Source organism: Tyto alba, unplaced genomic scaffold (genome assembly GCF_018691265.1).
Source record: "Tyto alba isolate M040663 unplaced genomic scaffold, T.alba_DEE_v4.0 Super-Scaffold_39, whole genome shotgun sequence".
Taxonomy (NCBI): Eukaryota; Metazoa; Chordata; class Aves; order Strigiformes; family Tytonidae; genus Tyto; species Tyto alba.
In genome coordinates this window covers 7,103,925-7,125,367 of record NW_024881314.1, presented here as the reverse complement: position 1 = coordinate 7,125,367, position 21,443 = coordinate 7,103,925, and the positions used below count along the sequence as shown (strand labels likewise).

The following is a 21,443-nucleotide window of genomic DNA, read 5'->3' as shown; positions in this document are numbered from 1 at the left end:
ATGCACAAAGCTGATCTCCTTCCCCCCAGCTGCTTTGCTCTCGCTAATGTATTTGCTGGCAGCGCTCACCGTCCCCGGAGCATTTGAGCGCGGTCGGAGCAACTGTTCACAGCCAAAGGCAGGAGTGTCGGAGCAGGCACAGGGCTGGGAAACGCTGGGGGGGGGTGTGAGAGGAGCCCCCAGCCCTTCAGCACGGGGTGCAATGAAGTGCTGGGCTCTTCCCTGCCCCCTCCTCAGCCGGCAGAGGTGCAGGCAGGGAACCCTCGCAGCCGCTGCCTGCAGCAGTGCCCCCGGCTCCGTCCTGCGGGCAGCCCCCATGGGCTGGATCTGCCCGTAGCGCTGGGCAGAGGGAAGGGGCTCAGTGCTGCGGAAGTTTCCCCAAGACGTTCTTCTTGAATATATTCACTGAGAGGCCCCAGGGCTGCTTTTTCTTTTAACTCAGCGCTCAGTGAGGAGAGTGGGGACATCTGAGAGCACTGCCCTGTATGGGGCCACAAGGACAGAGCCCTGAGGGACCTGGTTTGGTTGCACCTTGCAGCGTTACAGAGGAGACCAAGATCACCCCAAAATCTCCTACACCGTAAAATGAGGCATTTGACACCCCTGGTTGCAAGCAAGCATTTCCCTCCCGAGCATCAAGTGCTCTTGTAGTGTGCTGGACCCGCGCTGCGCCGGGGCAGCGGCACTCCAGCCGGCTGCTGCAGAATATTCTGGCATTTTTAATAAGGGTCGGCGCGGTCACTGCACTTGTTCCAGGCAAAAGCAATGAGAATTTTATGAGGTGTAAATGGATTGTGAGTGCCTGAAAGCATCCATGTCGCGCCCTGCTCCATGCATGCATGCGCTTCTGCACCTCCTATCCTCAACCAAAATATCTTGTCTCCTTGCAGACTCTGAGAAAATATAAATATTAGCACCGTGAGATGCTCTAATCCAAGTTTCTGTCTATGTTGCTGCTATTATGGTTAAACTCCCCTTCTAGCTGCAAGATTCATTAGGGTCCAGTCTCCGGGGTTCGGAGGGAAACCGGAGCAGCTGTTAATGAGGGAGCAGTAATATCTAGAGCTTGTTTCAAAGCAATAATGGAATTAGGAAGAAGACAAACACAGATCAGTCCCGTGCCTGATGGCTTTCTTTTCGGCTTCTTTCTTGCTTTTCACTTTATTAGTTAGAATTAGAACATTCATTTTGCATTAGAGGGCAAATGATGAAATCACATGGGATCAGAGAGAGTTACCAGCGATGGGCTGAGATGGGGAAGTTTGAGCTTTCTCGGCCATTTCAGAGAGCTTTCGCTGCAGAAAACAGAAGTGAAAAGTGCAAGGGGAGCAAGAGGGGGACGGTGAGGCTGTGATGGAGAGGGAGACAGGACAGCGAAGGGCAAGAGCTGGAGCCTGCAGCCTCTTTAGCGAGGCTTGTAATATGTTATTAATGGAAAAGAAACTGCAATTTTTATTTTGTGGAAATTCTTTTGTTCCACATTAATTTTTAAAGCGCGCTTTGCTCCCATTACAGCCTCCTGCCGGAGCGCGGTGCTGGCTGGGAGGAGCTGCCTTTTGAAAGGCTTCGGGGGGGCCCGTGTTTGTGTCCGGGCTGAGGGGGGGCAGTGCAGGGGTGCAGGGTGCTTCCCCGGGGCTGGCACCCCAACCTCACTGCTCCCCTTGCACCCTCTGAGCATCACCCAGGCCCTGGGGTGGAGGACGTGGAGGATGCCGGGGCTGGGATGTGGTGGGCTACATGCCTTCATTAGGTGCCGGGGCTTGATGAGGGCTTGCCTACACACGGAGCTCTTTCTTAATTAACTCCATGTGTGGAGACACGCGGATCCTGGAACAGGAACAAGGCGCCCTTATTCCCCAATAAGCTTGTCCGCACATGGAGTAAATCAATAGCAGCTCATCAGGAGCAGCACGCTGGCTGGAGATGCCGCCTAAGGATGAGTCACATCCAGAGAGGGGGGCAAAAATTAAAAAAAAAAAAAAACAAAACACAAACAAACAAGATGGAACTGGGTGAGCATCCCTGGCCAATGGCCACCCCGTGCAGTGATGCCATGTCCCATCCTGTCCCCTTCCCTGCCACCACCAGGCAGCCAGCCCCATGCACCCCCTGGCTTGTTCTCCCTTCTCGTCTCTGCAAGGAGACATGAACACGCTGCCTTTGAAGCCGAAAGCACTGAAATGGTGTGACGCCCCAGAGCCCTGGGGAGCTCAGGAGCACTGCCTGCACCTTGCCTGTGACCTGCCTGCTGGGAAGGTGGGCAGCTGCTGGTTGTGCCTCCCCCTATTCTTCAGTTTTCCTCTCCTGGAGGGGAGACCAGCCCGATGTGCTGGCAGTTTCCCACTGAGAATGCCAGGATCGTGCAGAACACAAATCGGGGCTACTTCCAGCAGCAACCCAGGTGCCTGGCGGGGCTGGAGGGTGTTACAGGGGTGGAGGATGTGGGCGCAGACCTGGTCAGCTCCAGGTCCTCCAGCATCTCCTGCAATGGCACTGCTGTCCTTGCTGTCTCCTCCTCTTGTACTCACCTGGGGAAGGGGAACTGGGGGGGCTATGCCATCCCTGCAAGCAGATTCCATAGGATGCACCTTAACCTTTACGAAAAAGTCTTTTTTTTTGCTGGTCTTTCCTAGGACTTGAGATATTTTATCTAACTTCCATCCTGCAAACCCCACTGTGGAGCCCCTGCCTGCTTCCTGGGGTCGTATATCTTCCCTCCATGTCTACCTTTGTTTTTTTGGGGCAGCAGCAGCAGACAGTGGGATGGGGTGTGTGTAGGACATCGCAGCTGTGTTTGGGCTGGAGTGCGTGGGGTGGGTGCTGCTTTTAAGTGGGTCTTGCCCCGTTTTGGGCTTGGCTGCAGCTCTGCGAGGCTGGGAGGTGTTTTGTGTTGGCATCGCCTGCCGTGTCCGTGCAAGTGCCACAGCAAAGCCTTATCTTCCTGCCTCTTCCTCTCTCTGCCATCCCCCTCCTCCTCTGCCAACACGGTGCTAATTCATGAGTTCCTGGCCATGGATTCGCATGCAGGGAGCAATGAGTCCAAGCCTTGCCCCAGTTGTCTCTCCCCACAATGGCTCAGCCCTGGGGAGGGCGGCTTGCTGCGCCCAGTCATTCCGCATAAACCCTGCACCTGTGATGGCTTTTAGTCACATTTAGTCACTGCGGTATTTTGACATGGCGTCAAGATGTTTCAGTTCACACAGATGAACGTTGTAGACACCTCAAGAGCTGAGTCAGGCGCCGCAACACGGGCACAGCTCGTGGCTCGAGCACGTCCCGGGGATGCTCTCCTTGAGCACCGCCCGCTGCAGTCATCAACTGGCTGCTCCCTCCCTGCGTGCCACAGGCAGGAGCAACCTCCTCCATACAAGGGAAAACACAGTGTATTCAGGGCCAGGGTGGCCTTGACCTCCATTTCCCCTTCTGCAAAATGACCTTCTTAACTCTAATCCCTGTTGTGAAAGCTCTGTGCTGCTTACACTGAAAACCACTATTTTTATTATATTTTTTTTTTTATTTTAGACTTTAACATTTGAAGCGTGTAAGATGGTTCCTGTCTAATTAAGTACTTAACCTGTGACAAAATATTGTATTTAATGTTGATGTTTTTTTAGAAAGGAAACATTGGCTCTGTTTCTAAGCGAAACACTGAAGCAGGCCAATTGGAAAATCATATTCAGTCTTTGTAAACATGATTTCTTTAATATATTTTTTTCCCCCCCCCAGCTTGATGCCAGGTAACAAAACTTACACAAAAATTTGCGGGTAGTTTGAGTTGCCCCAAAGCTGTATTTCTTCAGCAAAGCTTTGCATGGAAGGTTACACCCAGCGTTGGCTAAATGCAAACCTGACTGGTGGCTGTGCATGGCTCCTGCTGGAGCCTGGAGAAGGGTTTGTCCCAAAGACACGGTCGCCTTGGTTATCCTTGGTATCACAGCTGCTCAAGCGTTGTCCTGAGAAGCTCCTGGGAGCCCCCCTGACCCGTGTCCCCAGGTCAGGGCAGGCCACTGGCACCAGTGGAGGGGAAGGGAGAAGGTGTTGGGGCACAGAGTCTGTGGTCCCCCAACTCTGCTTTAACTGGTGCTAAGCTGTTTGCAGCCTTCAGCAGCAGCAATACCGGTCCCTCCAGCCCTTCTGCCATGTCTCGGTCCATAGGGTTAAAATGATGCTGGGTTTGTCCTTGGATTTGTCCTCTGAGCTTTTTGCGAGGCTTGGCCAGGTTTCCTCAGGGACTTTGAGCTTGTACCCTTCTGCAATTAAAATACTGGGCTGGGGACGAGAAGAGCCCAGCTGCAGCAGATGTGGCTGGGAGCCGGGGGCTTTCAGCTCATCCTGGAGCTGGTGCAGCCAGGAATCGCGCTGCGTCTGCCCCACCTCTCCCCTTTTCCTCTGCTGAGCCCCGAGCTGCCCATTTGTAGGGTGCAAATGGGCAAAACCCAGAGTCTGAGCTTCTCTAAAGGCCTTGGAAGGTGTTTGCCTCTCCCTGCTCGGTGGAAGAGGGCAGATAGAAGTGTGTTTTAAAATTCTCTCATGCCTGCTCGCCTTTCTGGAGATCTGGGTAATGCCTTTGTGGGTCTGGCAGCCGCAGAGTCTGCCGGGCGAGGGCTGTGCCGTGCCGCAGGGTGGGATGCTCCGCTGCCGTGGGAGGGTTCACTCTGGCGCATCCCTCCTGCCCCGTGCCCCGATTTCCTCAGCTCTCCAATCCCTCCCGCGAGCATCCTCGCCCGGGTGTCTGCGGGTGGAGGGGAATGGGCTGTGGGAGGGGCGCGGGGGTAGAAGCTGGTCGTGTGTCTCGGAGATAGAGCTGATTTGTTTAGCTTGCTCGCATCCCAGCTCCTCACTAACAGCTCTTCCCTCCGAGGTTTTCCCTGGCCCTCAGTCAGCAGAGGGAATTCCCTCTCCTCTGCCCGAGCTCCAGCTGCAGCCTGGATTGCTGCGGCGAATGTGAGGACGGGCTCTAATTGCTGCCTCTCCCCAGGTTCACCGGCTTTTGTGGCCCTCGCTTGGTTACCGTGTCTCAGTGCCATCCTGCTGCCCACTTGTTTGGGTGATTAGGGAAGCGCTGAATTAATCAGCAGCTGCTGTTGACCCTGCAGAGCTGTCCCATCTCCTGCACTCCCCACTCCAGCTGCTGACATCCCCTGCCCTGGATGAATCTTCCATGCACTCGCCTTGTCTATATTTAATAGGCTGGGATTGGGTTCAAGCTCGTGCTGGCGGGGCTCGGGGGGCCAAGGGGGGCTGCATCCTCCCTAGTAGGATGAGGCTGGGAGGGGAGAGAGGGATCCCCAGGGGAGAGGGGTGCAGAGGGAAGCAGAGAGCCTGTATCACCCATATCGGGCAGGGTGCTGATGCTAGCAGGGAATATTTCAGCTCCACAGGGAATATTTTGGCTCCACAGGGGCGTATGCTGGTTTTCCTGGCCAAGGGGGTTAACCCAGAGGTGGTGAGAGCAGAGAGCCTGTCAAGGCTTCCTGGAGTGTGTTGGGGATCGTAAGGGAAGCGGAGGAGCTGCCAGGACAATTAGCACAGGCTTGTTCTCACCAGCACGTCCCCGGGATGGAGCGGGACTATAATCAGCCTGTCACTTCCCTGGCTTTAATGCATTGATTTTGGGGGGGTTTTGGCTCCGTGCAGTGTGGTGCCTGCCAGCGAAGCCTCTGCAGGGAGAGGGGGGGTTCAAGGTGCAATGTCTCTGGGCATGGCAGTGTCTCATTTTGCAAACTGTTTGGGCTTCTTCCTTGGGGATCGATGGAGGAGGAGAGACATCCCCTCCATCTGCGCACCGCCCTAGGAAGAGGTTTAAATCACAAACTCACAAAAAAGAGGAAATGCCCCCATTTTGCAGGCTTTGAAGCCTGCAGGAGCCTCCTGGAGATTCTTCTCTTCTCTGTTCCAGGAGGTTTGGCTTGGGGGAGGGATCTCCTTCCCTGGCTGTGGAGGCAGGCATTGTCTGCTAGCGCCAGAGTGAGCTCGCTGCTCCGTGGCCTCTGTCCTGGCTGCCGGGGCTGGGGCAGCAGCGAGGACCCGGCTGCCCTCCTGCAGCTCCTGGGCGAGCACAGGGAGGAGTTTTGCTGTGCCTGGGGTCAGTAACCTGGTCCCCCATCTGCCCTCTGCTCCAGCAGCGAAGGGCGAGAGATGCCCTCCAGGGAAGTATATGAATGCATAAATATAAAAATATAAATAGATAAATACATATATATTTAGAAAATATTTTATCTATATGTTTAGGGCAGGTTTTATCCTGATCCGTCTGGGATCTCCTCCTCTCTGCCCTGCCCTCTTGTTCTTTCCCGCTTCGGCGTGAACCCACCTGGCCAGGGCAGCATCCCTGGCACGGCAGCACCGATGCCACATGTGCGGCCATGCAGAGCCATCTCCTCAACTCCTTCATTTCACCAACTGTTACATAAATCCGCTTTTATACCGAACTTGTGGACGTCACTGAAGCTCTGTCCATACCCATAACATCACTGTTTCCATGGGAACCAGCGTACTTCCAAGGGGGAAAAAGTAGAAGGAGACTAAAAAAAGGACAAAGAAGGAACAAAATAAGACAAATATGTGACATATCCCAACTATGTGTCGGTGTAGGTTGTTACAAAGATTTCACTGCAACTTGTTTAGGGAGCCTTGCATAACAGTTTTTGTCTTGAGTAATGCAGCAAGCCGAATCAGAGACGATAGAAACTTAATAGTATCCCGAATATCCTGAGTCTCTCGGTGAGAGAGAGGAGTCTCTGGTGACTGCACGAGGTGCCTTTCTGTGTGAGCATGTGGGGAAGATGCATCTGCCCGTGTTGCAGCTTTTACCTGGGTTTCCGTGGGTTTCCCTCTCTCCTGGACCATGGCTGGGGCTGTGTGTCACGAGGGGGTGGCACTGCTGGGTGTTGTGGACGCGTCCCGGGAGCAGCCAGCACTGCTGCTCTTCTGCTTTGCCAAGCTTTAGGAGCAGGTGCTATTCAGGGACAGTTTACAGTGAGTGAGTTTAAAAATACATATATTTGGGTGTCTATCCACTGTGCACTTCATAAGGCGTGCTGGGAGAAAAGGTCTTAAATACATCATCAAGCACCAGTAATGACTCTGGCATATTTAGTGTATTTTAACTGGTAACCCCAGGTTCCTCCTGCAGAGGAGGAGTCCGTTAGGAAGGATTTTACTGCTCATGACAACATCTCCATTAATGCCACGCGTGAGCTGCTGGGAGGGAGCATGTCCCCGGGGCTCCATCATGGGAGGGGATGGCTGGTGTGGAGGCTGAGCTGGGAGCCAGGAGGAGGACGGGGACAGGCACGTGTGTGCTGGGGCACGCTCCCACCTCCACAGCCCCACTTTGGTGGGGCGAGTGGGAGGAGAGCCTGTCCCTGAACCGCCCAAATGTCAGCAGAAGGTGCTAAACTGGTGGGAGGGGGAGTCTGAGGGGAGCTGGAGCTTCTGCTGGGCTTGGTCTGGGTGAGCGAGGCTTCACCCGCTTTGCCTCTGCTCTTCCCTTCGGGTGTTGCAGGACAGTAAGGGTCAGGGTCTCAGCATTTGGCATCAGCTGGTGAAATAACTGGTGAGCTCCAGCCCCATGGGGCTTCCACCCCGACCTGTCCCACTCACCCAGGGGCTGGGGGCCATGCACTCACCCTGCCCCTTTGCGTGAGTCCATTTTGGGGCTGGTTTTTGTTCTCTGCTCTGTGATGCTGAGACAGGTGTGAGGAGTGAGGAAGGAAGGGCTGGGATGAGAAGCCAGACTAAATTCAGCCTAAAGTGCTCTTGCTTGACATTTTATTTTATTTTTTTAAAGCACCTACCCTTGCAGCTGTTGGTCCCAAGGCCGGGCTGCCAGCAGCTGAGCCCTCCCAGCTCAGGAGTTAATTGCAAGCAATATGTAGGGCTTTTAAAAGTTCCAGCTCCTGAAGTTTGAAGATTATGCAAGACACTTAGCTTGCAGGATTTTTTTTTATCTTCATTTTTTTTTTTTCTGTCTTTAAGCAATAAGATTTTAAACCCTTTCTGTTGCTGGAAAAAAACCTTAAAGTACAAATCTAAAAGGTTATGGGGAAACAATTCCGAAACAGTAAGGCAAATAAGTACCTTGTTAGGATTTTTTTTTTTTTTTTTACGCAACATCTTTTTTTATCAAGCTTCATCCCCTCTAAATACAGCATCATTCTTTGCTTCATCACCTGAGTGGCTGAGCAGGGTTCCTCCATGCTGCTGAGCAAATCCTACATTCCCCTTGAGAGGCGGCTGCGTTTCCGAGGCAGAGGGGGAGAGCATCTCCTGCCTGCAGCCGACAGTGCAGTTTTTAAATCTTCGGGAGAAAAATGATAAGATGATTATTCTCCAAAATCCCCTTTTCCCCCTACTTTCGGGCTTTACAGTCGTTGTCGTGCATTACGGTGCCTTTGGGGATCATCATGCAGCCGTGGCCCCATGGTCCCACCGGGACAGGAGCAGAGTGCGGCCGTTTCATGGCAGAGGGAAGGAGCTGCTGGTGCATCCCCCTTGAACATCTGCAAGAGAAAATAAATTAGAGATGAAATTTCCAAAAACACCGGCATGAATAATTACCCTGTTTTGGTTTCCAAGGTTTAATTGTGAAGCTGCATGAATTAAAATAACCTCCTGGGTCTGTCTGTGCTGTGAGGGAAGCGGCTTCGAAGAGCTGCAGAGCAGGGAGGCAGGGATGCTCCCCGCTTGGCTTTTTCCCGGCTCAGAGCCTGCGGCCAGGGATGTGCCGGGCTCAGTGGGGTCGTGCCGGCTCCTGGCAGCGTGTCCTTGGGCTGCTGGATGCAGTGACCCGTGATGGTGCAGGCGTTGGGCACGTCGTGGCAATGCTCTCTGAGCAGTGTTTGAATTTTTAACCCCCTTTGCTGCAGCCCCACTGGAGGAGTGCCTCTTGGCTTTGCTTTCCAGGAATGCCCTGGCGATCGGACTCGCCTGGACCAAATCCCCGCGGACCGCGGGGCAGGAGGTGTGTGCTCCATTACACAGATGCAAGGAGCGTGCCCAGGGCTGCCGTGCCCGCGGTGGGTTACCCACCCTGCCAGGAAAAAGCAGATTTGCTGCCGGTGTGGGGTCACGATGCTGCGGGAAGGGCTGTAAACCTGCTGCATCTTCCCTGCTTCATCCTGCTCTTGTGTTCCCCGGAGAGATGGGAGGTGCCTGGAAAAGCACCTGGGAGGGCAAACCCCTGGGGTAGAGACCGTGTTGGGATCTCACCAGGGCAGATCCCTGCCAGCGCTCAGCTGTGAGCCAGGCCAGGCGGATTCACCGGGTAAAGATGCTCTGAGAGTACCTCTGGCATGCAGCATCCATGGGGATGCAAATGCTTTGTGCAAATGTTACAAGCAAAATATGGGTGTCAGTTTTGCTTTTGAAGGAATATGGTAGGAAAAAAAAAATCCAGTTAAATGTCTATGGTTGTGAGGGGAATACTATAACCTTTCAACCAGGCATGACACGAAGAACCTTTATTTGTTGGCCTGGTGCAGTTGGAGGCAAAGCTGGGAAGGGGGTTATTATTTCCATCCATGAGGCAGATTAATTCTGAGGACTTTCAACTTCCCTTGCAAACGGCTTGAATTAATGTTTTAGGATTTTAGTCCCTGCCTCTTCCCGCAACCCCCCCCCCCAAAGGCCAGACCCTGGAAGTCCCATTATGCTCCTGTCAAAGGGGCTATTTCTGGAATTGATGATATGAATGAAGCCTAAAACTCTGCTCTCATTAACGTCTGCAGCTTATCCCAGTGTCACTCCTAAGCTGGTGGGACTTGGTGACACTGCAGGGGAGGGCTGTCATTTCAACCCAATTTTCACATCACATTTGCACAAAAATTTCCAGGCCTCGCCAGCGCTTGCTGTACATTTGTCAAATACCAGCTGCTGTCCTGGCGAGCGAGGGCTCTGCCTGGCACAAAAGAAATGACTGCGGGTGGTGATGGGGGGACCTGATTGTGGCCATGGTCATGGCCCGTGGGTCCGAACAACCTCGCCTTGCTCGGGAAAAACAGGCAGCAGAGCAGAGCTGGGGTGTCACCTGGCCAAATCCAGGCGGTTCACTGCGTTTCTATGGTTGAGGTTTATTGCAGGATACCAGTTTGTAGCCCCTGCCATCGCCGGGCTGCCCAGGCATTGACCCCCACCTTGCCAGCAAAGCCCCGCTCCGTGTTGTGCTGGCTGTGCCTTCAGGGGGTGCCACCCCTCCTCCCAGCTATGGCAGGATAGCAGCATGTTGCCTTGGAGCCCGTGCCGTGCTGGGAGCACTGCTGCTGCCTAAGGAGAGCTGGAGGAGGGGGTCAGGGAAGGAGCCGGACAGCAGAGAGGGATGCAGTGAAGGAGGAGAGGGGGAACGGCAAAAGCCGCTGGGGAGTAGCAGAACACAAAGTGAAGAAATAAATATTAATCTCATGGAAGAGAGTAGTGTGTCCCTGTAAAGCACCGCCAAACGCTGCCCTCCAAACCTGGCTCAGCCATCAGCGTGGGTGCCCGCCCCCCCCCCCCCCCCCCCCCCCCCCGGGGGAAGGGCCCAACCGTCTCTGGGGACGGGCGATGCTGTGGCACGGTGGTGCCCACTCTCCCCATCTCCTAGACAAGGACACGGTGGGAGCAGAGTGTGTGCTCCGTCTCGGCGGAGAGAGCCCGGGCTGCTGAGGGACCGAGCGTCCTGCCCACCGTCCTCTTGGTTGCTGCTGCCCTCAAGCAGCAGCTTCCCATTTCATTCACTTGCGGGTGAATTTGATCCAAACTTCCGCAACCAAATCATAGCAAGCATAATGCAATATCTTTCTCTTTTGATTATGTTAAGCTGGGTAGTGCTGGCTAATTGAATCTGGGGCTCTTGACTCTTAATTACGAAAGGTCAGGCTCTGCCGAGCGCGGGCAGGTAGCACGGGGATCGCTCATGGTGGGAAGGGGGCTGAGGGCTCTTGCTTTGTGCAAAGGCTCCTGTTCATGACAAGTGACTGACTTCTGGATATTTTCCTTTTTTCTTGATGATCTTTATCTAAGGAATTTTAAGAGTCAGTTTGCAATAAAAGTGTTATGGGATATTTCTGTGTGGCAGAAACAGATTTTTTTTAATTGAAAAAGAACCTGTGAACATTTGGGCTGTCTGTCTTGACCAAGCTGATGGTAGAATCGTGCATTTTTAAGAATAAACTGGGTTGACCAGGTGACCCTGAAAAGCAGAGACTCTTTCTCTGACACCCGTGGGATGGAGCGGATAGGGTGATTACTTGCTATGTGTGCATGAACCCCATTATTCATTTCTTTTAAACATCAGCCCTACGCGTCCTGCCTGCTCAGTGCGAGGAAGGGGCAGGACCCCCCCCAGGGCCAGTTCCACTCCTGGTGAACTGTGGACTGTGGGCTCAGCTCAGCTGCAGGGCGAGAAGCAGTGGCAGTGTCACCTCTGCCCCTTGCCCTGAGCATTTGCCTCTGCCTCCTCGCCTTCGCTGCTGGCTGAGGACCAGCACCGTGTCTGGTGCTTCCCAAAGCCCCTTTGCCCCTTCACTGCCCACGCAGCAGCAGCAAGCGGCATTCGATAAAGCACCTTCTGCTTTTGCTAATTGAAGAGTTTCCCTTTGTCAGCCTCTCAGTTCAAAAGGGGGTCGGTACAAAGCCATAGCCATCAGCACTTTGTGTGCTTCTGAAAATCCCATTAGCAGAAGAAAGAGCTTGAAGTTTCATTCAGCCAGAAAAAAATAAAAAGGCAAAAAAATAAAATACACCCCCCCCCCCAACCTTCTGATCTATCAGTTGCACATTAACATACTGCCCTCCGCACCGCTGGGGTCCCTGTTCTGGGGATACTTAATCAGGGTGAAGTGTTATATTGGACTGAATCGTATTTGCTTGAGGGAGAGATATGCTGATAAGTGGGTCTGCGGTTAAGCTGGGAAAAAAACCCTGCCATCAGCAAATAAAATCCTCTCCTGGTCCCCCAGTCCCCCTGCTTCCCCAGGCTGTTTTCCTGCCTGTGAGCTGTTTGTTCCTGCAAGGAGAGTTGGGGTGTGGGGAGTGTGGGGTGGGAGGGCAGGGACCAGCCCTGGGCTGGGGGCACAGACAGAGCTGAGGGGGATGGGATGGGATGGGATGGGATGGGATGGGATGGGATGGGATGGGATGGGATGGGATGGGATGGGATGGGATGGGGGGACACACGACACATTTGTCATTGCCGGGCTGGGGAGGGCAGCAGGAGGGGGCTGTGCCTGTGCCAAGATGGGGGGTGCTGGGGCTCTGGGCAGCGGGGGTTTACAGGCAGGTTGGGTTGCTGCCTGCACTGCGGGGGACCCTGTGGTGGGTGCAGCTCTGGTGCTGGCCCCTTCATCTCCCTCCCGGCTGCGCCCCGTGCCCCGAGTGCTGCAGGCTGCGGTGGCTTGGGGGGCTGCGCTCTTCTGGCTGCCCTCTGCTTGCAATTAGTCACTGGTGACGGTGCCAGCGCGCTAATGAGCATCAAGGGGCACCGGTGGCTTTGCTGCCTGTGATGTGCTGGAGGAAGGCAGGGAGGGTGCCCTGGGTGCCATCCTGTGCTGTTCCTTCCGTTTCTCAGCCACCGCTCAGCCCTTTGCGCTGGACGCGGGACTGCGGAGAGCTCGGATCTGCTCGGCCGCCTTGGGTGGGTGTCAGGGCTGCTCCGGGTCTTGGAGAGGGAGGAGGTGCCATCCGAGTGGCTGCACTCAGATGCACAGCACAGTTCTGTGCCCATCTCTGCTCGCTCAGGAGCTTGTGGTCCCCAGCCAGCACCATGCAGCTGCTCGCTGTGGCCAAAGCATCACCCAGGTCCCGTGCCCAGCTGAGATGGAGCCCGTGGAGGAGAGCCAGGCCCAGTGCAGGGTCTTCTCCACCGCCACAAAAGAATTTGCATGAAGCTTTTCCTGTCTGGGGAAGCATCCATCTGTCTCTGCAGGTTTTGACCCAACCAAGCAGGCTACTCCTGACCTCCCCGCTTCCCTGCTGAATGTCTCACACAGCCCTTACAGACACACACTTGTTCTGTCACCCATTTGGGATCTTGCAGGGGGTTTAAAAATTCTTTTTGTTCTCAAGGGGTTTATAGTTCCTTGCTAGCAGAGCTGTGGCCGTAGCTGGCTCCTCAGAGGGGTGCTTTCCAGCCCCCCAAGCTGGGGGATGCCTGTGGATCCCCCGCAGCTGCTGCCCTCTCTTCCAGCTCCCCTCCACGTCTGCCCCCACAGGACTATATTTGGGCTAAATATTCCAGCCCATAGCTCCAACCTGACAGTTGGCATGTCTATCCCGATATCCTGTAAACATTTCTTCCAATTAAAAGATCCAGATTGCTGACGACCCAGCCATGACTCAGCCCCATGTGATTTCCCAGGAATTCGCCCAGGATGGGTGGCAGGAGCTGCCAGCTCTAGCCCCGCGCGCCCGCTGGGGAGGCACCTGCTGATTCATCCTCACCTTCTTCTTCCCCAGCCAGATAACGCTACAGCACAGGCTCCCAAACACCACCCGCTGCCGCGTTGCAGTGAAAGCTCTTGTCTGACAAGGGTCGTGCTTATTTTCCTAGAGCCTGGAAGCTGCTGCCTGTGCCCCGGCAGGAGCGTGGCCCCGACTGTCTGCGGGTTGTGGCAGTCGATGGGGTGTTTTCTGTGCTGGGCTGGAAGATAACCCCGGTGCCACATTGCACCGGCTCCTGGATTTTTCATCTCTGTGCCCCTGGTAATCGGGAGCTGGCTGGAAATGCCCCCTAGAAGGATGCAAAAAGTTTGGTACCAGGTTTGAACCATCCCTGTGAGGATTTGCTTCAGTGGCATGCTTTATTCTGCCCCCAAAGTAACAGCATTCAAAGTCTGTCCTGGCAGCTCAGCTCTTTAAAATCGTTCCAAGAGGCAGCAGTCAGGGTAGGGAATAGGATCTGCCGGCCCTCACAGTTTTAAAGGCTTTTAAGCAGTTAGTTAATGGTTTTGACAGTCTTAATTTGGACTGGGACTGAAAAGTTCAAGCAGTGACTTCAGGGAAACGCCCCTGGGATAAGCTGTGACATGGTTAATAGAAAATTGTAACGCTAAAGTGCTTTTCCATAAAATTACGGGAGATGAAATTAACGGTGTGTGTGTGTGTTTTTTTTTTTTTTCTTGCCTTAAAAGTTGATATCACTCTTTTAATTTAATTTTTTAATCTATCCCATCAGCACTCAGCACTCTTGCCATGAAACTTTCATTTTATAGCGGTTTTCATACTAGCTGTAGCCACTGATGTCCATGTGAGGAGAACATGCCGTCGGTTTGCTGTGCAGGTATCTAAACAGCAGGCAGACTTCCCACGCAACACCAAAGTCTAACCTAGAGAAGCCAGCGTGCACCTTGCCTTAAAGACCAGAATAACCTTTCTGATTCAGCGGTAGCTGCTCGGGGATGCTCGTTTGGGTCCGTTGCTTCCTTGACGGGGTGTTGTTCAGGTGGTTCGAGAGGGTGAGCATGCTGGTGATCCTGCTCAACTGCGTGACGCTGGGCATGTTCCACCCGTGCGAGGACATCGCCTGCGACTCGCCGCGCTGCAGGATCCTCCAGGTATGGCCCGTGGCCCAGCTGCTGCTTTTAGCTCCACGGCAGCCCCGGGCTGATGTGGAGTGGGAAGGACCAAGCCGAGGCAGAGCTGGCTGCAGCCGAGGAGGAGGTGTCCTCGTGCCCTGGGATGGCTGGATCCTGCCTGCCCCACCAGCACTTCCAAAATGCTCATTTTGGTGCTCAGATGTGAATGCAGTGTCATCAGGCAAAGCCCCGGCTAGGCTGTGCTGGCCCCAGCATAGCCAAACCTTGCTTGGAGTACTTGGGGAGGGTTAGCCATCTGGTTTGTAGTGAAAGCAGAGCCCAAAATATACTTGTGGGTGCTGTTGGTCAGTCTGGGTTGGGGGAAGACACGGGGCTGGTCTCAGCATTGCCTCTGCCCAGGGATTTTAGCTCTTGGTGGTGCATGAGGAGACCTTGCTGGACTCAGGTCTTTAATTCCCTCTCCCAGTGTGAGCATGCAGTGATGCAAGAACATCTCTCCTCCCTTCCTTTCTTTTGCAGAGCTTTGACGATTTCATCTTTGCCTTCTTCGCCGTGGAAATGATTGTCAAGATGATCGCGCTGGGGATTTTTGGGAAGAAATGCTATTTGGGAGACACGTGGAACCGCCTGGACTTCTTCATTGTCATTGCGGGGTAAGCCCAGCACAGCGGGTCCCCTTCTCCCCGTGCTTCCCTGTTGTCATTCATCACTTGGCAAGTGTTGGATTTGGGGGAGCGGCTGGTTTGCAGCGGCGCAGGCTGGAGGCTTGCTGGGCGTCGGTGCCGTCGGTGTTGTCCATCCTGGCTCCGCAGCGGGGATCACCGCCCGGACCGCGGCAGTGCCTCCGGTCCTCTCCATAGCTCGTGGGAGAGCTGATGCTCAGCTCATGGAGAGAGCAGGGCAGGGCAGTAAAAGCTGTTTGTGGTGGATTTTGACAGCCCATGCCCTGGGGCTCCTTGACGGGCGCTGGGCTCGTCTCTTCTCCCTCCAGCCCCACCGATGGTTTTGGTTTCCATCGGGTGAGGTGGCGGCAGAGCGGGCGGTTGGGAGCACGGAGCAGCGTGCCAGGGAGGATAATTCACTGAAATGTGCATGATTGCCCTCGTTATTATGCTTTTTTTTTTTTTTTTTTTTTTGAGGGAAAGCGACCAAGTTCGCCTTTTTGAGTGTTTTCCTTTCAGAGGCACCTGGTTTGAATTAAAGGCTCTTCCAGCACCCGAGAGTCTCCTGGCGGAGGCTGGAAATCCACATGAAAAGTCCCTGGCCCCCAGCCAGCGAGCTGAGTTTCTTTGACACACGAATCGCTTGCCGGCCCTCGCTTCCCCTCCCCGCTCCAAGAGCCCACAGACCATTGGGAAAACAATGTTTTTTCCCTCTTTTGATAGAGCTAGAGATCAAATTTGCTTGATTTTCCTGGAAAGGAGCAGGGGACCCTCCCAGCTGCGCTGTTTACCTGGCATGGGCTTGGTGTGCCCCAAGAAGGGGCAACACCTTGGTGGGCTTTGCTTAAGGTTCATCACAAGCGCCATAAGGTCATGGCACACCCCTCTGCCAGGCAGCTGGGACAACCAAAACAGTGGCCTGGTAAAAACAAAAAGGAGGTGCCATGTCTTCCAGTGCATTCTTCACCTGGGAAACTCATTGCCATGGAGTGCCACTGAGGCCAAAATATGTAGCAAAGCTCAAGACCCAGACTGGAGGCAGAGATGGAGCCAGAAAGGCCAAGAACTGTAACTGTCCCCATAAACCCATCTTCTGCAGGAGGCCACAAGCTCATGCTTTCCAGCTGCACCAGCCTCGGGCTCTTTAGTTTAGGAGAGGGCTCAAAGTTTGCTCCTGAACTGTCTGAGTGATATTAGGGGCTGCAGTGACGGGACGCTGGACAAGGTTGGACCCTGGGTCTGACCAGCTCAGGTAGGGTTTTAAACATCAGCGGCATGGCCAAGGGCTGGAGCCTGCTAAAGCCACCCTGTGTATTCTTGATATCTTCTTCTTTATTATTTCTTATACTAGAACTAAGTGTGATAAAGAACCAGACCCAAGAAAGGCCAGACATCCCACCTGGGGAGGCTCGGGGAGGCATGGTGGTGGGTGCTGGGCTTCTTTCAGCTCTGCTGCCCCAGGGTGCTGCTGCATTCCCCTCCCAGCCCAGTCCTGGTCTTGTCTGTTGAGCCTGCAAAGCCTTTGGATGTAGAGTTGTTCCTGATGTGTTTCTATGGAGACCCCACTGTGATGGGACCTCGGTCTAGAGGGACATCAGCAGAGACTGTCCTAACTCCTATGCCAAAATGTAGCTGCAGTTTGCTTGAGCGAGCTTCAAATCTCCTGTATCTGGACGGGTGTTTGGGTGCGTGAGAGCTGCCTCCTTCCCAGACAGAGCACAGGTAGTGGCACCAACCTCCCCCCTGATGCAGCCACCTTCCTGCATCCCCGGCGCACGGAGACATTTATTTGTTGCTGAGGTTTTGCAGCCTTGCAGCTTGACTGCTCCCGTGGCTCCTGCCAGGTCAGCTTTGCCTCTCACTAAATGATGGGTCTCTCCTTCATGTGCATGAACTGTTCCCATCTGGGCCCCGTCAAAACCAATTCAGCTGACAAAGGATCGAACTGGATTTAAATACAAAGCGGAGACTCTCCTCCCCCAGTGCCTGCTTTCTCTGCTCTCTTTCGCGTCCTTGCGCTCTCCTCCAGCCCTCACCCATCCATCCCGACGTGCTGCAACCTTCTCGGAGCATTGCTGCTGTGCTGGAGGGTCCCTCAGCTGTCCCTGACAGTGCTGAGCGATGGGGAAAGCCAAAGGGGCTGCAGGAATTGGCCACTACTATAGCAGAGGAAGAATTAAGGGTCTCAAGCCCATTACTAGGCTCAAGTAGGTAAAAAACACTGTACGGATAAGGGAAAAAAACAGTTCAGGGTCAAAGCCCAACCAGACAGAGAGGAATTTCTCCAGTAGCCCCTAAGTGCAGTTCTGTGGTTCCCACACAGGGCAAATTACCCTGACAAGCTTCCAGACTGTGGTGCTAACAGCAGAGCAAGGGATGAGCTGAGCTCGAGGTGAAGGCATCTTGCATCTGAGCGGGTGCGTGATGCCGGGAAAGGGGCCAGAGCCAAGCTGTGGCCCTGGAGGGGAGCGTGTGCCAGGGCGATCCTCAAATCCCCGCTGTATTTGATAGACACCCGATAAAGTACATCGCATTTTTATGTAGGTCTTGTGTAAGGGCTTCAGCTGGGTTCCCCACTGAAATGACAGAAGAGACTCCCAAACTGATATTTCCATGTGGCCCTGGTGACCACAACAAAGCAGCTCTGCTTCTGCCGTCGCACTTTTTTCCTCCCCTTTTTGTGCAGGACATGGGAGGAGGGAAGCAGCAGGACAGATGGCATGAGGGAGAGGAGAAGCAGCAAACGGTGTCTGCAGGGCATTGTGTGGGGAAGGCATGTCATGCCGGGGGGGCGCTTGGGACGTGCTGTATGCTCCCATGGGCACACCATCCACAGAAACCCTTCCCAACCACCACCAGGCTAGGAGAGGCTTCAAAAAAAAAAAAAAAAAAAAAACCCAAACCCAAAACTTGTAGTGTTTCATCCTCCCCATTTCTTGAGAAATTTCTGGACCTGACAGAGGTTAACACTGTGAAGAAACCTTTTTGTGCGTGTTTGCCCCAAGTCTGCTGCTTGCAGAGGGCTGGGAGAGCCGCTCGGGTGCTGTGCTCGCTCCTGCCGTGCTGCCGGCCACTTTCGTGGCATGCCATTAAGTGCTTCTCAGCTCTGTTAAACTGTCCAGACCAATCTCATGAGCTCATGGAGAGTAAATGACTTCTTTGTGACAATGTAATGCAATTAGCGCTAATTGTAGAGTGTGTAATGTCTGCAACACATCTCTGTAATTACAGTAAAACTTGCTGGAGATGAGAATAGCGCTGTATTATCAAAACTCAGCTTAGTGAACCACGTCTTTGGCTGTAGGTTACAGAGTTGCATGGGGAAAAGGGAAATAAAAAATTTGATGAATGACATAATTATGTTGCGTTATTTTAAAGGAGAGGATTTGGGGAGTTCACATTTAAGAGAACACTTGAAGGTTAACAGGCGTTGCAAGCCAGCTCTCGCCCTCTAAAGAGAATTCGATATAATTTTGACCTCTCCCAGCATAAGACGCAGATGTATCGAGGGTGAGTACGTATTTAGATCCAAAAATATGCTGAATTGTTTACAGTTTAGGGCTGACCAAGGCTTGGGCTGGTGAACTGGAGCTGTGGGATGGAGATGTGTCCTGACTTGTCTCCCTGGTTGCTCCAGGACCCTGCACCCGCTCTGCCTCCCCCTCCTCCAGGCAGGGCACAGGGACTTCTCTGATCAGTCTGTGGGGAGAGGGCAGCCACCGACTGAGATCTACCTGCTCCTCAGCTGGAGCCATCCCCATCCCCAGCCACTTTGCTGCAGTCCCATCAGCTTGCAGGACATCAGCTTGTTTTGACTTTGGTCAGATGAGGACTTCCCTTAACCTCTGTATTCCTGTGGACTGAATTGTGTTTTAAACCATCCCTATTAAAAAAAAAAAAAAAAAACAAAAACCAACCAACCAGCCAAAAAACAAATAACTAAAAATGTCAATGGTTAATTATTTTGTCAGGAGAGAGGCTTTAGATCGGGGGATAATTTGGTGCTGTAAGAGCTTTCAGGGTTCCTCTCTGCCTTCTCTAGACACAAGGTCGAGCAGGGCTCTGGATCCGTGCCTGCATTTCTGCTCCCCTCCAAGCAGGGCTGTGCATTGTCCTGTGTTGAAGTTGCACGGGTCTGTTGTTACTCCGGGCTTAGTCAGTTGTTTGGCCAAGTCTGCGGAGTCCTGTTTGTGCTTTGCTCATTGTAACGGTAACAGGCCTCTTAAAAGGCTTCGTAGGAAAGTTAAACACTTCTGGAATATTTTGCTTACAATTTGAGACGAGCTGGGGCTGGAGGTTGTTGGCAGTCTGCTTTCTTCAGAAACAGAGACACCGTTTCTTTTTCTCTTTGCTTCCTGAATACTTCTAATGTTTGTTATCATTTTTTACTCCCTCTGTTGAAGGCTGTATTAAAGAGTTAGCTCTGCTGAAGCCTTCATAAACAACCCTTAAGGATGTCTTGCTCCCTCCTGGTTTTGAGTGCTGAATTTCAGGGATGAAATATGCTGCAGGAAGCCTTGCTGTATTCATAGGTAACAGGAGAGAAAGGGATGTCGCAGTCCCCCATTCCATCCCTGCTCCACCTAAACCTGGATGGTTTCCGAAAAGCTCTTCAGATCAGAAATTGGGATAAAGGCGATGCTGCCAGACTGGTCTGCGTGGGGAGCAGTGCCCCTGTGGCTGCAGCAGCCGGAGCAAGGTTCCTGCCGGGTGCTTTGGGTGAAGCTTCCAGCACGTGGACTTCTCCTCGCAGCACTGGTTTGCTTCATGAGCAGGCAGGGCTCTTCTGAAGGGCACTTTAGCTGTACGAGGCTGATCAAGGGGCTGTTTCAACTCCCTGGTTCAGACATGGGGAAGAAAGCGCTGACGTGGGGCTGCCCACGGGACTCCCTGCTGCAGCCTCCCACTGCGACTGCGGGCAAAGGCTGTTCTTTCCCCATATATTAGTCCCTTCATCCCTTAAAAAAAAAAAAAAAAAAACCAACAAAAAAAAAAAAACAGAGAGGCAGGGATGGATGTTGCTTTTTCATCCTCTCTGCCTGCCTGTATTGATCCCTCTCACATGGAGGAACAGCACCTTGGAGATGTAGATGCGCGGTGCCCTCTGCGCTGCCTGGGCACCATGAGTGCCGTGGGGTAATTGCCCGTGTAAGTGGCCGATTTGCACACGCAATTACCCAATGTGCAATCACAGCTGCGGCCCCTTTGAGCTGCAGTGAAAGCTGCACCAAACCCTCTCCCAGGAGCCAGCCCCTCTCCAGTGCTTTCCAGGATGTTTGTGAGTGTCCTGGAAGCTGGGAGCCTCCTCCCATGGCCCCACTGCATCCTGGCTAATCCTGAATTAGGATCTGCTCCGAGCATAAGTGGCAGAACGGCATCAAGCCGATACTCATGGTTACAAACCTTTCGGAGTCCAAAATCTGCGGTTGATGCTCTAAGTGAATTTTGGGAGGATGAGGAGCAGTCAAGACCCAGGCCCGCTGTAGTCCCCCAGCTGCGGATGCTCTCTGCTCCGTGCCATCTTACTGCAGCCTTCGAGGCAGAGCATCCCGAGCAAGCCGCGTCCCTGACTCACAGAAACCTGCTGGGTAAAAGAAACCCCTCAGCATCCTCCCTCGCAGCCAAGCTGACTCAAACCCACCTGTGAAAAGACTTGGGTTTTTTAAGTTTTAGGACTTTTAAAAAGCGAATTCTTTAGTTTCTTTCAATTCTTCAGCTGAAGTTGCTGCTGCTTCACAAGCATCATTAGTCAATTGTCCTGGCTGGGACACATGGTGTGGCCGGATGCAGCAGGCTGCAGGGTTCATGCTCCCTCCAGTGCTATTCTTTTTATTCCTGTCAGCCTGATTAAAATGAGTATTTTTAAAATTAAGCAACACCCACGAACACAGTGAGACTCGCGAGACTTAAAAAGCAGCTCCTGAGCAAAAGCAGAACACAGCAAAGCTGGCGAGGGCCGGGAGGAGATTTCATTCCAGTTTTCTGAAGATACAACGCTGCCTAAATAATTTCCTCTTGTCTTTTCCAACACCGCTGGCTTAATATCATGCACTGATTACTGTGCTTTGTAGATAAAGGGTGACTATATGCCTAGTTTCGGAAATCTTTTAATGCTGAATAAATCTGAGCCTATCTCTTGCCGGCAGCGAGCGGCGGCTGTGCCTCTGCGGGCAGAGGGTCAGGCAGCTCCCGGGGACGCTGCCCTGCCTGCAGGTATTGCTGCTTTGCTACAGGTTCCATGCGTGACCTTGGTCACAACCCCTGGCTG

General features: G+C 53.3%; 1 protein-coding gene across 19 annotated transcripts in view; it reads left to right on the top strand.

Moving 5' to 3' along the window:
• Positions 1-21,443, top strand: part of CACNA1G (calcium voltage-gated channel subunit alpha1 G) — a 149,950-nt gene that overhangs the window by 31,613 nt on the left and 96,894 nt on the right. For all 19 annotated transcript variants that reach the window (XM_033002247.2, XM_033002244.2, XM_033002246.2 and 16 more), the window contains exons 2-3: positions 14,420-14,531; positions 15,033-15,166. In XM_033002247.2, coding sequence (XP_032858138.2) covers positions 14,420-14,531; positions 15,033-15,166 — 246 coding nt within the window. The remainder of the gene's footprint in view (positions 1-14,419; positions 14,532-15,032; positions 15,167-21,443) is intronic.